Below are 13,209 nucleotides of genomic sequence, written 5' to 3'. Positions count from 1 at the left end.
TGTCCGACTCCAAGTTAAGCTCGTGGGTTCCTTGGCCAGGGGGCCCAGTTCGCGAACGGGTGCGCGAGGACATGCTATCCAGCGCAAAGATTGAAGAAGGGCGGTCGGTCGATCGAAGTTTTCAATCGCTACCATGTCAGGCTCCAGCACGTCTGGAGGCCGTCTTTGGGTTGCGAGGAAGCGCGTAGGTTTGAGGAAGCGTTTTGAGAGAGGTTTGAGAGACGTCCGTCGGAGCGGAGCGAAAGCTTTGGTGGTGTCTTGAGGTCAATTGAACCAGCTGCGGTCGGCAAGCATTCACAGTGACCAGACCAGGTGCACCGTTAGAATAGCTGTAGAGTCGCTCAATCCCGAGGATAGGGAAAGTGCAACTCGTGCCCGACCGCAGGTGTCACAACAAAGGGAAACAACAGTAGCCACAAGCTTATTGCCCCAGGGCAGCTGCCCAGGCATCGTGGGGACCGCGTCACACGCGGTGTTTACTCATGTGACTGCCACGAGGAGGATCAAGCCCAGGGGGTCCAAAAGTAGGTGTCAATGTGTGAGGTCGTCGTAGCTATGGAATACCAATAGGAAGACCCATAGCGACCGATGCTGAGTGTGTGCGAAAGCAGTGGGAGTGTTCAAATGCGTGGAAGCACGGATTTGACGCTAACAGGAGACAAAAAAAAAACAAAAAAACAAACAAAAAAAACTTTGGAATAGCCTCGGCTATTGACCGCGAGGGCGGTGGGTGACTTACTTGCGACGGTTGCAACGGTTGGTCTGAAGCTGGCCGCTATTGGCCTGTTGAATCTTGAGCAATCCACAATTGCGCCAGCGGGTTTTTATGGCAGGGGCTGTAAATTGTGAAATATCGACGGCCATTGTGCTGTTCTGAAAGACGAGATGGATGTTTTCGTCCACCTTCATGCCGAGCCAAAATTCTGCAGCCATGTTGATCTTGTCGTCATGGAGTGCTTGCACAATAGCATTCAACTCTGCTTGGTTGTGGGGCGCGGCTAGTTCATGGCCGAGGGATTGGCAAGCAGCAGCAGCATCGTCAAAGCTGAAAGTTCCCGGGAGCTGGATGATACTTGGGGCTTGTGGCTGAGTGGTGGCGGTGGCAGGGTGCGTTGCGCAAAAGGTGGCGGGGGAGGAGCGCTCGCACAGAAAGAAGCGGCGCTTCCGACAAGCCTTGGGCTGAAGTACTCGTGCAAAGGAGTTGTATTGGATGCAGCGTTCATCACCGCCCAGTGAGCCTTGAAATGGGATTGTGGCCGGATTCACAAAGACGGAGGCAAAGTCAAGCAAAGGGGGAGCTTCAGACGCGATGCGGCCGCCGACCCAAAAGCTTTTCTTAGGACTAGCATGGTACACGGAAGTAATGGCGGCAAAGTCTGTTGGGGCCACGGGATTGGCAAGCCGGGCATTCAAGGAGACACAGTGGGCGGCGGCATCGACCCACGAGTGCCGCACGGTGTTGACGAGAAGGTACTGCTTGTCATTGCTGGCGATGACAAAGGCGCCAAGATCGCAAGGAGGGACGGTAGCCACGGCAGATCCAGCACCATGCGTCACGACGAAGAGCAGGACGGCTAGCTGCAGGCGGTGGAGCCAGAGCTGATTTTGCGGGTAGCTTTGCGTCTCGAGAGCCATACTTGGCGGTTCGTGAATGGCACCGTAAGCTCGCGTGTGTGGGATCAGGCCACCGAGCACGACGCAAGCACCGGCAGTGGGTGCGTGTCCAGGGGGGAAAGAAAATGACCCGAACTTTGGCCAGGGTGCGAGCTAGTTTTGGTTCCTTCGCAAGTAGGCGTCCGTCCCGTCTCGCGCGGGCTTGGCCGAGGAAGGGGCATGATGGAATGAGAAGAACAAGCTGAACGCTCGTTTGTGTGTTGCGCTTTTGCACATCGCAATCTCTGATCAGGGGGCAAATGAAGTGAATGCTCTTGGCAGCATGACCATGAAACGGTGGCTCCGACCTGGACCTGGGCCCCAACTTTTGGGGTTAGCGAGACGAGTTGGGTGGTAGACAGCAGGCCTGCGCCCACGGCGGGGACGGTGTGTCTCGTCCGCCATTGGACCCTTGAAGGATTGAGCTTTGACAGAGCACGTTGCGCAAATGAATGATGCGCGCGCGCGTCAGCAACACAACTGGCTGTCCTCGTGTGCGCTCCGATTCCGCCAAGCATGACTTGGTCCGGTTTGGGATCATGTCCACTTCCTTCCAGCGTGGGCGGACCAATGCTAGCGTTGGGGCTCATGCGCTGGTGGGTCGTTGCCAGGTGGCACATGAGCAGGGGCTGTCACCCACCCACACAAGTCGAGCTGGGGAGGACGATGGCTGCACAAAAGCCTGGTGATGAAGTGTGCACGCCTTGGACACGGAGCGTAACAGTGTTGTGGGCGCTTGGGGTTGGGTGAGTACAATCAGGCGGTGCCTAACGGATTGGAATCCGGCATACGTGCATACATGCAAATACCGAAAAGGATGCAACCAAATGCTCAGTTTTGACATAAGGCAATTCTGGCATTAGACGATGGCCCACCCTATGGGCCGAGCTAGCCTCACAATACCGTGTTTGACTGAGTTTCTCAAACAGCATCGGCGAGCGCGGCCCAGAGTGGTTCAATCAAAGCAGGCAAACACCGACCCAACACCATGACTGACATGTACTGGTGCCGCAGCAGCAACAGCTCAGCGCATCTGGGCATGAAACATGATGGTCACATTGCCTTTCAGCCTCCAGGCAAGTGCAATCCCTGCAGCAGAATCACCCTCTACACAGGATGCCGCCCATACATCTGCTTCTGCTTTTCTACCGGTTTTTCTTCGCCAATTTCGACCTTTTGGCACGCCTCAGCTTACGACGAGCCTCTTTGAGTCGGGCGACATTGCACCAACCATAATCGTGCAAATCAAACAGACACTCACAGAATAAGTCAAGTAACAATTTGCTCTTCTCGCCTTGGCAAGTTCTTCATTTAATATTCATTAAAAGAGAGTACGTGCACAGCGCTCGGAAATAGTGCAGCTCCGAGGCCATGCTTGTGGAGCCCTAGCAAGCTAGAGCAACCACCGCTGCCAAATATTGACTTGACAAGTTACCCATCCGGAGATGGGCTTGTTCTTGTCAAAGAACAATAAACGTTTACTACTAAAGATCATAGCCAAAAGGCTAGAAGCGATGCTGTTGATGAGATTGTTCAACGCTTATATACAATCCATAACTTTACTCGGCTTGTGGGTACTTATTTCTTTCAAACAATTGTCAGACAACCATTTACTCAACGATGGAGGCGGACGGGTGGCTCAAGCGAAATCACGGCTGGCTGGAGGAGACGCAGCATATGCGCGTGCCGGCCCAGCAAAAGCGCATCGACCGGCTGCGTCAGCGAGTGGCCATCAAGTGGTAAGTCGTAACATCGTCTTGCTATACTCTTTTGAGGGCTGCGCCCGCGTCTTTCTTCCGTGATACTCAACCCATGGATCGGCTTCTCCTGTGTGCGCCCAATGATGTGATCAGTGAGGAAGGCACGGCTGAGTTACTTGCCGCCGAGGCTGACCTGCAGGAGGCCCTGCGTCAACAGCAGGTCTTGGCAGCTCAAGGTGGATTCTACAACGTTGACGATTGCCAGGTGGACGGCGTTGTGGTCCAACACGCCATAATTACCAGCGATGCACGACTTTTGTTGGGCAGCTTCTCCGCACGTGACGTGCGCCTGCTTCAACGAATATATGTGGGAGATGTCATCCGTCTCCACTCGATGATCGACCACACCCCTCGCGAGTATGGTGATCCCTCCATGGTTCACCAGGTAGGCCTCTTTGTGCATCAACCCAACTTTGGGAGCTCGGGTGGCGCCCATGCCGGCACAGCGACGGCGGGCCAAGAAGACGAGTTTTGCATGTCCTTTCGCTGTGGTCCGGCTCTCTTGCAGGTAAATAAATGTCCATGGGTCCTCTTGTCGCCGATGAGAATAGGTGTTGAATCGATACCTTGAGCACACGTGCATTTTCCATGGCGTGTTCGTGTACCCTAGGCCCTCGATGCAGTCCTTGCCAAGCTGAAGCGCCGGCGCCACGCTCAACTGCGGCTTGGCAAGCAACGCATGCAACTCTTGCGTGCGACCTTGGACCCATTGCGTGTAAGTTGACTGCACATCCGTGCACCCCAAACAAGAAGTAGTGCTTGCATGAACATGTGCTGTCGCCTAAGCCCCGGCACTTGGATCTCGCTTGCCCGTGCCTGCGCACGTTGGCAACCGCCACATCTTTCTAAACTCAATGTGACACTCTGCTACCCCAGTGCACGACACATGCCCAGCAACTTGAAGAAATGTTACAGCTATTGCAACGGGCTGTACCGCCCAGCCACGCTGAACGACCCCTAGCCGATGTTCTCGGTTTCGAGGTACGAGCAGCTTACAATGCGGGCCCACAGCAACTCTCTAGACGCGCTTGGATTCTGGCTGACATGGCCTCTACACCAGGAGCCTCTACATGCCAATTTTTCCACAACAGGGCTGGTCGGGCTTTCGAGCGTGTTGGACCTGCTGCGCTTAGAACCAGAACTGGCGTCAGAGGTCCGTGGCTGCAACTCGACGCATCTTTCCCAATCTTCAAGAGGAATCTATGCTTTCACGAGGAGGAGCTCCTCTCATGTTGCATGTGACCCTGCTCCACCATCACTTTGCAGCTGATTGAGCTCGACTTGCCAGTCATTACCGTCTTGGTTTCAACGGCCAACGCACTAATGAGCCTCGTTCGCATTCCCCATAGCTCACTCAACGGTATTGCTGCATGTGCTCGCCAAACTGATGCCCCCCAACCGGCCTTCTCTCACGGTTTTTTTTTTCCGTTAATTCTCTGCTGTTCCCCTTCCCCCTATGATTTCATTTGGTTCCTATGCTCGCCTCCTGTCATTTGTATATGGTGCACTGGATCTTTGGGCAGACTCGACTGCAATTCCCCACCTATCTCCACTCATGTGGTTTCTTTGCCATGGCGATGAGGCGTGGTGGAGCCACGTGTACATGTTGCTGGTGCATATTGTGCTTCAGTGTGCCCGCAACGCCCAAATCGGTGCGTCTTGACCTTTCCACGGCAAACAACCCTGGTTTCGTTGTGTGTGATCCTTTTTGTGGCCCGCTCCCTTGAGTCGGTCGACTCACGCAACGACCTGCTCTGCACCATATGCTGATGGCCGTGGTGCCGCAGCGCGGGACGAATTTCCGCTGGTGGTGGCTCAAGGTACGTCTGGCTCGCAGAGGGGAAAGCGGTTTCGTGATTGGGTGCATGTAGGGGGCGCTCATGTGTTGGTGTGGTACTACTGCTTATAGCCAAGGCTCGGCTGACGACGTTGCTACAAGAAAATCCGCGACCCACTTCATTGGAAACACTCTACCAACTCGGCTTATGACAAGGCATGCGCTGTTTTTTTACCAATCCATCTTCCAACCATTGACACTTGCCTACTCCGTTTCAAACACACTCTGCCCAAGCGCCGTGTGACTTGGAATATCCAAGAATGCGAAACACAAACACAAACGCAAAAGCGAAGGATGACTAGAAACAAGTGTGTGGGGCAGCTTCTTGTTTTTTGGTTTTTTTTCACAAACAAGAGGACCAACAACAAGAAAAAAAAAAGAAAAAAGTTGTCAAGCTCTTCCGAGGGGGACTGACGGCGGGGTTGAACGTTGGGCGTTGTGGCGAACATGGCAGAGCCGCATCAGCGCCGGCGTTCGCGCCGAAGCTTATGGGCAACCGAAAATGGCGAGGAGACCTTTCTGGGAAAATCGCGCCGCCAAGGTTTGGCAGCCGCTGCCAGGACGCTGCAGGTCATCAAATCCGCCCCCTCTGACCTAACTTGTACTCCACCCATGCGCTTCGCTTGACGAGGATAGGCGAGCGTGCCTTCGACGGCATGGCACGCTGGTTGGGCGTGCGGGGTGACGAGGACGAGTTGGCTTATCGCCAGCAGCAATACAACTACACCAAAGCCATGGGGCAAACCCTACATCGCCGCAACAAGACATTGACAAAGGCGCAGGAGGACATGTTGGAACTCGCCGCGGAGGAGGATGATTCATCAGACCATCGCTTCGATCCTGAGAAAGCAGGTGCGATGATTTCGCTCCACTTCCATTCCTTGCACTTCTTTGTTGGAATAAAAAAAAAGGGGGGGGGCTCCGCGGGCTCCGCCCTTGCTGATCAAGCCATCAATTCCGAGCATGTGTGTAGACCATCAGACGACTCGCGATCCCCAGCAAGGCTGGGAGCATTATGTCTGGTTACATGAGGAAGAACTGCGCAAGATTGTCAAGCCTGGGTGGTTTGGTGGACAGGTTTGTTTGGGCCACCCATGCGCAGTCCTCGTTTTGTCTCTCGGTATCGCTCTCCCATATTGGCAGACGGAAGTGTGTCGAGTCTCAGTGGACCAGCGCAAATAGGTCAACCGTCGCCGTGAATCGGTCATCGACGCCGGGCTCACAAAGGAGGAAAAGACCAAGCATCGTCGCAAATCTCGTTTCAACAACGACACCCTCGTGCAGGCCCAACTCCAAGCGCTACCGGAATACACCCCCGTCTTTATCAATGCCATCACTACGCTGCAGGTGTGTGGGTGATGTGGGTGTGTTTGAGTCATTTGGTGCCACCGACTGAAGCCTGGCCTGGTGGCCATGTAGCTCACTCCAGTACATGATGTTGCCCCATGCGTCCCCTGAAGGCTGTCTCTTACGTTTACCGTGCTCTGTACCCACACTCCTAGATCATCATCATGATCCTGGTTCTCGCACATGCATATACAACAGATTACATGGCACCCTTTGCCTTTAAGAACGAACGAAACACTTGCGGTAGCGACTCAAGCCCTGCCTGCCTGACCTTCAATGGGTACGCCGACCCCCCTACACATATATGCCCACTCTTCCAGAGCCATGTCATTCACATGTCATACGCCTGGGCGTGCCCATTCACATGTGTTTGCGCTTCGTGCCTCACAGTTCCTCGGCTGATGTCACCCGTGTGACCTCGGCTAATCCTGGCTACGGCCCTTCCTCCATCTACTTGGCTAAAGTTGGGGCCAAATTTGCTCCGTGCATGCGCGAGGACGAGAGCGTAACCAAGGCCGCCATCCGCACTCGCACTCTCGAGTGCGGAAACGGTCGTGAAAACCCTTGCGAGGGCAACGCCGACGATGGTACTGGTATGTATTCGTGCTTCGGCCAACTCTGGAAGCAGGCAAAGGAGGGCCAGGGAAAGGCTCAGCTTGTGTGTGGGCGCCGAGCAACCATGAGAGTTCGCCCACGCCCACTTTTCGCCGTGTCTTGGCATAATGATGGCGTGAAACACGGCCCGTACCCCCGCTGTAGGGTGCTGCACGCTGGGCAACGGCCAGTCAGGTCAAACAACCGAGGCAGAGTGTGCTTCGTTTGATGGCACCTGGGTGAATGACCTGTGTGACGAGACGGAAGACTTTATTACATGGCGGTACGCTTCCTGTGCCCATGCCTGGTGGCTGTGTAGTGTTGCCGTTGCATCATCGCTCTTTGCTGTGAGCGACCACCGGGTCTAGCTGATAACCCGTGATGTTTTGGTTATGCTTTTGACGGTGATGAACAGGCCTTGCTGTGGTTTTGATCTCGTTGGATCCTGCCAGCTCACAACAGAAGACACCTGTGCTTTTCTCAACGGCTATTGGTCAGCTTATCACCATCATCGCATGCCCAGACAGTCTTGCAGGACTTTTGCAGGTGCTTATGAAGAGACGATGCGCGGTTGTTTTCGTCCTGCATGAGTAGGCACATGGATGCACAATTGTGCTCCAACGTCCTTTGTCTCAAAGAAACGTGCACGTTGTTTGGGGTACGCGCACAATCAGTTGGCGTCGCGACCTGGTCTTGGGCACTTGTCTGCGAGGAGCTTGAATCGATCTCACCTGCTCAATGGTGTCTTGGATGAGCCACCATAGACCGGCACCTCGATTGATGCTCGCAAGGACTTTCGCAATCTGCCGGACAATCCGAGTCAGTGGTGGCGTTTCATCACACCCCTCTTCTTCCATGCCAGCGTGGCCCACGCCATTTTGGTGCTGATTGCCCAATATTATTATGGGCGCAAGATGGAAACGCATGTACGTTGGCCGTGGCACAAGCACTGCCCTTTGCCCCGATGCCGTCGGGCCATGCAACCGTATGTCAATCCTCTTTGTCTTCTTCTCTCTTATCTCCTTGCCCTCTTCCGTTGATGCTCTTTTTAGATTGGTGCCATGCGCAGCCTTTTGATCTACTTTATCAGTGGCATTGGCGGGACTTGCATTGCTGCCGTCTTCTCGCCACTTGACGTGTCGGTTGGCACCAACCCGTCTGTTTATGGCATCCTTGCCGTGCACTTGGTCGATCTGTTTCAGTCCTGGCAGGTGCGCGAAAGAGTGGGGCGCTTCTGTCGTCTTTTGGCGAGTTGCTACCATGCCTTTTGCGTGTGATATCTCACCCGCCATTGTTCATAATATGGACTGGATTACAAAGCTGGTGGATCGTCCTGGGTTGAGCCTGGCCGGCCTGGGGGGTGTCATTGCCGTGCTGCTCCTCGTTGGCACGACGTCGTATGTGGACAACTGGAGTCACATTGGAGGATTCGCGTTTGGTACGAGCCGCAGGCCAGCTTTCAAGGGATTCTTCCAGCCTCCCTCACACCACAATGCACCGTGCCGTGTACAGCGGCTTTTTGTCTCACGCTGTGTCTGGCTCTTCATGGGCTGCATGCTTGTTTGGATAGGGCTCGTGTCGGGCATTATCTTTATCCCGTACATCACCTTTGGCAAATGGGACCTAGCCCGAAAGCGGCTGCTCCTGTTCATCTGTGCCCCCTTGCTCTTGGTGATGTTCGTGGCTGCCTTTGTCACGTTTTATCAGATTCAAAACACGGAATTTTGTTCCTGGTGTGACTACCTGAACTGCGTGCCATATGCCGACGGCATGTGTGGGCGCAGCCTCTAACCAAGATCTTGGCCTGCCTTTTAAGGCGATTGACCTCCCCTGTTGCATCTTGCCTGAATTTCTGTGGTCGTCTGTCGTCTGTCCATGTCGATGCAGAGGACTGGTGGGGCCACTATTGATGCTCGGTGTATTTGTTTAATGATTGTGCTTGACCTGGTTTTCTTCTTGACATGTGAATAAATTGTGTTTCTTGCTGGTCAGTGTTTAAACTTGTACAAATCTGGCAGCCACTGACTTGTGTGGCGCCTCAAACTCCAACACGGTAATTGACGACTAAAAGGTTTACGTCGGCATCCAACCTCAGGGACATGATGACAAGAAACGTATGAAGGCAGGTTCAGGTGAAGCTTTTTTTGAAGGCAAGTCACAAACTTCGTCAAAATATCTGCGTCAAAAGGATAGGATCTGGCGGTGGACCGCAGACGGTGAGCGTGGGTCGCTGGGATGAGCGGCCTCGGCGTCGCGCTCCCGCGGGCACGACTCTTGCTCGTCAGAATCCGCCTCAGCATCTTCGAGTGAGGCCTCTGCTCCCTGCTCCCAAATGGCCACGAGCTCTCGGTCATCAGCTGCTGTCCATGTTTTGGTGGGCAGATTGGCAATCTCGTTTCTGATGGCGTCCAACGCCTGCTGCTGCTCGTTGGCCAATTCAATCTGCATCAAGGAGATTGGGAAACAAGGTGAGGCTGATGAGACGACAGGCGCATGTACAGAGCCCACGGGGTGGATGAATGAATGGATAGACGAATGAGCGGATACTTGACGCATGCGAACTTGTATGCAAAGAGAGGGTGGAAGTGGGTGGCATGAGCGAAGTTTACCTGGTTGACAGCGTACTCGGTGAGTGCGCGTTTGTGCTCCACAACATGATTTAGCCTCAGAGTGTGCTCGTTATTCGTTAGTACGGCGTCCAGCTTATTGACCAGCTGCTCCATGCGTTCAAGTTTTGCCTGTTCAGGAACATGGTCGTGAGAGGCGTCATGAACAGGGCGGGGGAAAGGTGATCTTTCATTCTTGTTTCTTTCATGCGTTGATGGAAGGGAGGCTACCTCCGCAATGCTTTGCTCCTCGGGCGGTGCAGCTCGGGCCTCTGCTTGCACTTCCTCCCGTTTTTGCCGAACTAGCGCCAGGCGTTGATATGCATGAACCCGAGCTTCAAAGGAGATGCTTGTTTCACAGAGCAATGTGTCGAGAGACACATCGCAAATCCTCATGGCACGATTATGCGAGGTCTAAAGACAGGGCATATGATGGTGTAAGCTGTCAATGAAAATGAAAAGGCAAATTGACACAATTGTTGTGTTGCGCCCCCCTCACCTCGCTGGCCGCCAGAACATCAGGAAGGGACATGAGGAATCTAGAAGTGTGTTGGGAGGCGAGGAAAGTATGAGAAACGCGCGGCAAATTTCATGGGACCGTCAGGTCGGTTTGTGACAGCGGCGCAAATTTTGAAGACACCGCCACGCAGTTAGAGGTTGACCGGCCCAAAACGCACTGCAGGGTTGTGTCCGTGGTTTCCTGCATGATTTCAGAGATGCCCTCGCGCAACTCCCGAAAGGCCAATGCCAGGGCTACCGTGTTCGACAAGACAGGGGCAAGTTTACTTTGCGGGTGAGGCAGATTGACGTAGCACAACTCAAGGGAAGGGAGTGCCCACCTCGGGCCGTGAATGAGATGACTTTGGAAGGAGGGCTGGGAGGAAGAGGCTGACCTTTGTGTCGGTACGAGCGACGACGGATAGCTTGGCTGCAACCATGAAATCTGCCAGATGGCAGCACAGAACGGCCAAAGCGAAAAAAATGCGAATATTATCACGACATTAGCTTTGGGATGGGCCGTTTAATCTCGGAAAGGGGATAAGCCACCACCACCACCACCACCACCCACCGGGGCAACCAAACGCCTTCGTAGTCAGCGGTGCTCTCCTGCTCTTTTTGGGGCAGCTACGGGCAGTTGGGATCACGTGAGGTACGGTAAAGCAGCTCAGTTTCTGCTGTCACCAGAATCTTTTATTCACACCGGGGGGAAAGGGGGGCAAGCGCTGTGCCAAACGATGAAGAGAAGAGGATACCTCGGCTTGGGTTGAAAAGAGTGACTTGAAATCATGCCACAAGGACCGTTGACGGCCACCCAGCTGTTGAGTGTCGCCAGCAACGCATGAGATGGAAGATAAAATGCGGTAGGGCAAATCAGTCAAATGATCGAGAAGACGACGGCTGCGGCCGGAGCAGCCGTGGTGCGATGGCAGGGATGGGGGACCAAACCTCGTTTTGAAACATTAGAAAGGTGCGGAGGTTGAGATCCTGGCGAACTTCAGGCAGAGCGATGACGCGACGAAGCCACCGCTCGAGCATGCTGGCACGCTGTTGCACCATATCCATTTCAAAGGAGGCCATGCCTAGACCCGCCGTCCCACAAAGGTAACCAGAATCAGCAACGTGAGCTAACCGGTGAAGGGGCTGCTGATGTCGAGGGTCGGGGAGGGTGGACTGAAGTAGACAGGAGAGGTGGGGGAACGAGGGCAGGCACTACCAATTGTCTTGGGCTGCATGGTTTGGGTCAGCTGTGATAGGTCCAGGTTATCGCTGGGCACCCATAAGACGGCATCGGGAACTCGCGGGATCTAGACAGCAGCGGGATGGCGTGTCAGCACGCACTCAGGGGTGTCAATTTGGCCCAATGCCAAAGTGGCGAGCCAATGTCAAGAAAGAAAACCCACAATGGAGCCGCTGAGCTCTTCTTCTTCAATGAGACGGTCATAGAGCCATTCAAAATCTAGCCCGGGGTCAAGTGAAAGCGCGATCAGTGTGCCATTACAAGACGACAAGAGAAGGAAAGCGATTCAGAAAGCGGGGACAATGTAGGCCACAAGGACCAGACAGAACAAACCATTGTAGGTGCGGCGGACAACGTGTTGTTTGTTACTATCCTCCTCCTGGTGTACAGCAAAGGAAGGGAGGGGGTGAGGCTTGCCATGCATGCCCGTGCCCGGGCTCTGAGGGTGAAGCCGCGACATGCTCGTCTGGGCTTGGCGCATGTCAGAGTGAACGGAATGGAGTGTACCGAGCTCGATGCGTACCCAAGTGGATATGGTGTAGACCATGAGCCGATTATGGGGCTCGAAGCGGGTGATGGTGGTGCTGAGATTGGGCACGACCTCGCTGAGCTCAGCCAGGATCGAGGTGTCGGCCATGGCGACTGGCGACTGGCGACTCGCCTGCAGAGGATCCCGTGCGCCTGCCAACAATGCCTTTTTTTCTCGAGGAAGCGTGACAGATCAAAGGCCGCTTTCACCCCTTGTGCAAAGGACGCAGATCGGGTTGAGCTTCCGAAAGGCAACCCACTGGGGGCAAAGCACACCAAGCGCCTCCCCGTGCCACTGAGCGCTGCCAACGAGTGATGATGAGAAGAGAGAGAGTGTGTGTGCGCAGAAAGTGAGCGAGAGAGCGTGAGAGACAAAAGGGAGATGACGTGAATGGAGGGAGCCATTTGTCAAAAGCAGTTCTAGCGAAGGATGTGACAATAACCAAATTGGAGTTGCTGTGTCGAGATAAACACGGATGTCGCAATAGTGGGCTGTGCCACGGATGCGGTTGCGACATACCAGGGGAAGTTGGGGCACTTTGGAAATAAATTTTGTATTGGTGCTGGGCATATTTTGGGGTTCCATCAATTCAATAAGGGTGTGGCATTTAGTCTGGGGCTCGTTCGGCAGGAAGAAGAAGTCAAACGCGTACAACATGCAGTTGACCATAATGATCACAAGTAAAACCACGGTAGTTATCGTCGACTTTTTCACCATTGTTGCAGCTTCGTCTGCAAATGCGAAGGAATCAGCTACCATGGCGTGGAAGGTGGCCTTTGCTCAGCACATCAAGCAGCTAACTTGTGCCTTTGTGACACTACCACCCAAAAGCGGGACACTCCCCCTGAACCGTTTGACCTCCTACTGCTGCTGCAACTGCGAATGCTATTACTCCGTCATTGGCGGCGTGAGACAGATGGTAGCAGCACCTTGTTGCAGCAGTAAGCAGCAGTAAGGGAGGACGGTCTTGATGGCGGATGTTGCTGTTGAAAGAAACGTAGTTGTTGCAGTTGCCGCAGGAGTTGTAAGGTATTTCCACTTGTAGTTCTCGAAGCTGCCGTTGTCGTTCTTGTAGCTCTTCACGCCGTTCCTGCAGCCAATCTTGGTGGCCCACCTCTTTTTGTGATTCGCGTTGGTGGTGGTTG

The 13,209-nt window shown here is 54.1% G+C and overlaps 3 protein-coding genes across 3 annotated transcripts; 1 reads left to right on the top strand and 2 right to left on the bottom strand.

Moving 5' to 3' along the window:
* Positions 1-503: 503 nt before the first annotated feature.
* On the bottom strand, positions 504-1,635 carry MONBRDRAFT_27090 (uncharacterized protein; the record flags this gene model as incomplete). The annotated part of the gene is made up of 2 exons (XM_001747449.1): positions 504-591; positions 740-1,635. 2 exons carry the CDS (start codon positions 1,633-1,635, stop codon positions 504-506), a joined length of 984 nt encoding a protein of 327 aa, XP_001747501.1.
* A 1,638-nt stretch (positions 1,636-3,273) lies between these two features.
* On the top strand, positions 3,274-8,982 carry MONBRDRAFT_27089 (uncharacterized protein; the record flags this gene model as incomplete). The annotated part of the gene is made up of 20 exons (XM_001747537.1): positions 3,274-3,392; positions 3,507-3,798; positions 4,024-4,128; positions 4,290-4,394; positions 4,680-4,773; positions 4,937-5,065; positions 5,201-5,233; positions 5,705-5,791; positions 5,887-6,102; positions 6,224-6,327; positions 6,478-6,597; positions 6,753-6,877; positions 6,988-7,190; positions 7,357-7,474; positions 7,607-7,684; positions 7,786-7,849; positions 7,956-8,117; positions 8,244-8,402; positions 8,512-8,629; positions 8,762-8,982. 20 exons carry the CDS (start codon positions 3,274-3,276, stop codon positions 8,980-8,982), a joined length of 2,652 nt encoding a protein of 883 aa, XP_001747589.1.
* Positions 8,983-9,372: 390 nt separating this feature from the next.
* On the bottom strand, positions 9,373-12,781 carry MONBRDRAFT_27088 (uncharacterized protein; the record flags this gene model as incomplete). The annotated part of the gene is made up of 11 exons (XM_001747448.1): positions 9,373-9,633; positions 9,801-9,929; positions 10,029-10,211; positions 10,297-10,336; positions 10,475-10,550; positions 10,691-10,740; positions 10,867-10,922; positions 11,244-11,377; positions 11,428-11,602; positions 12,059-12,196; positions 12,584-12,781. 11 exons carry the CDS (start codon positions 12,779-12,781, stop codon positions 9,373-9,375), a joined length of 1,440 nt encoding a protein of 479 aa, XP_001747500.1.
* Positions 12,782-13,209: the final 428 nt, after the last annotated feature.

This window comes from Monosiga brevicollis, genomic scaffold (genome assembly GCF_000002865.3).
Source record: "Monosiga brevicollis MX1 MONBRscaffold_17 genomic scaffold, whole genome shotgun sequence".
In the NCBI taxonomy this organism is placed as follows: Eukaryota; class Choanoflagellata; order Craspedida; family Salpingoecidae; genus Monosiga; species Monosiga brevicollis.
Note: the sequence above shows the minus strand (reverse complement) of the source record. Positions and strands in the feature narration are given on the sequence as shown.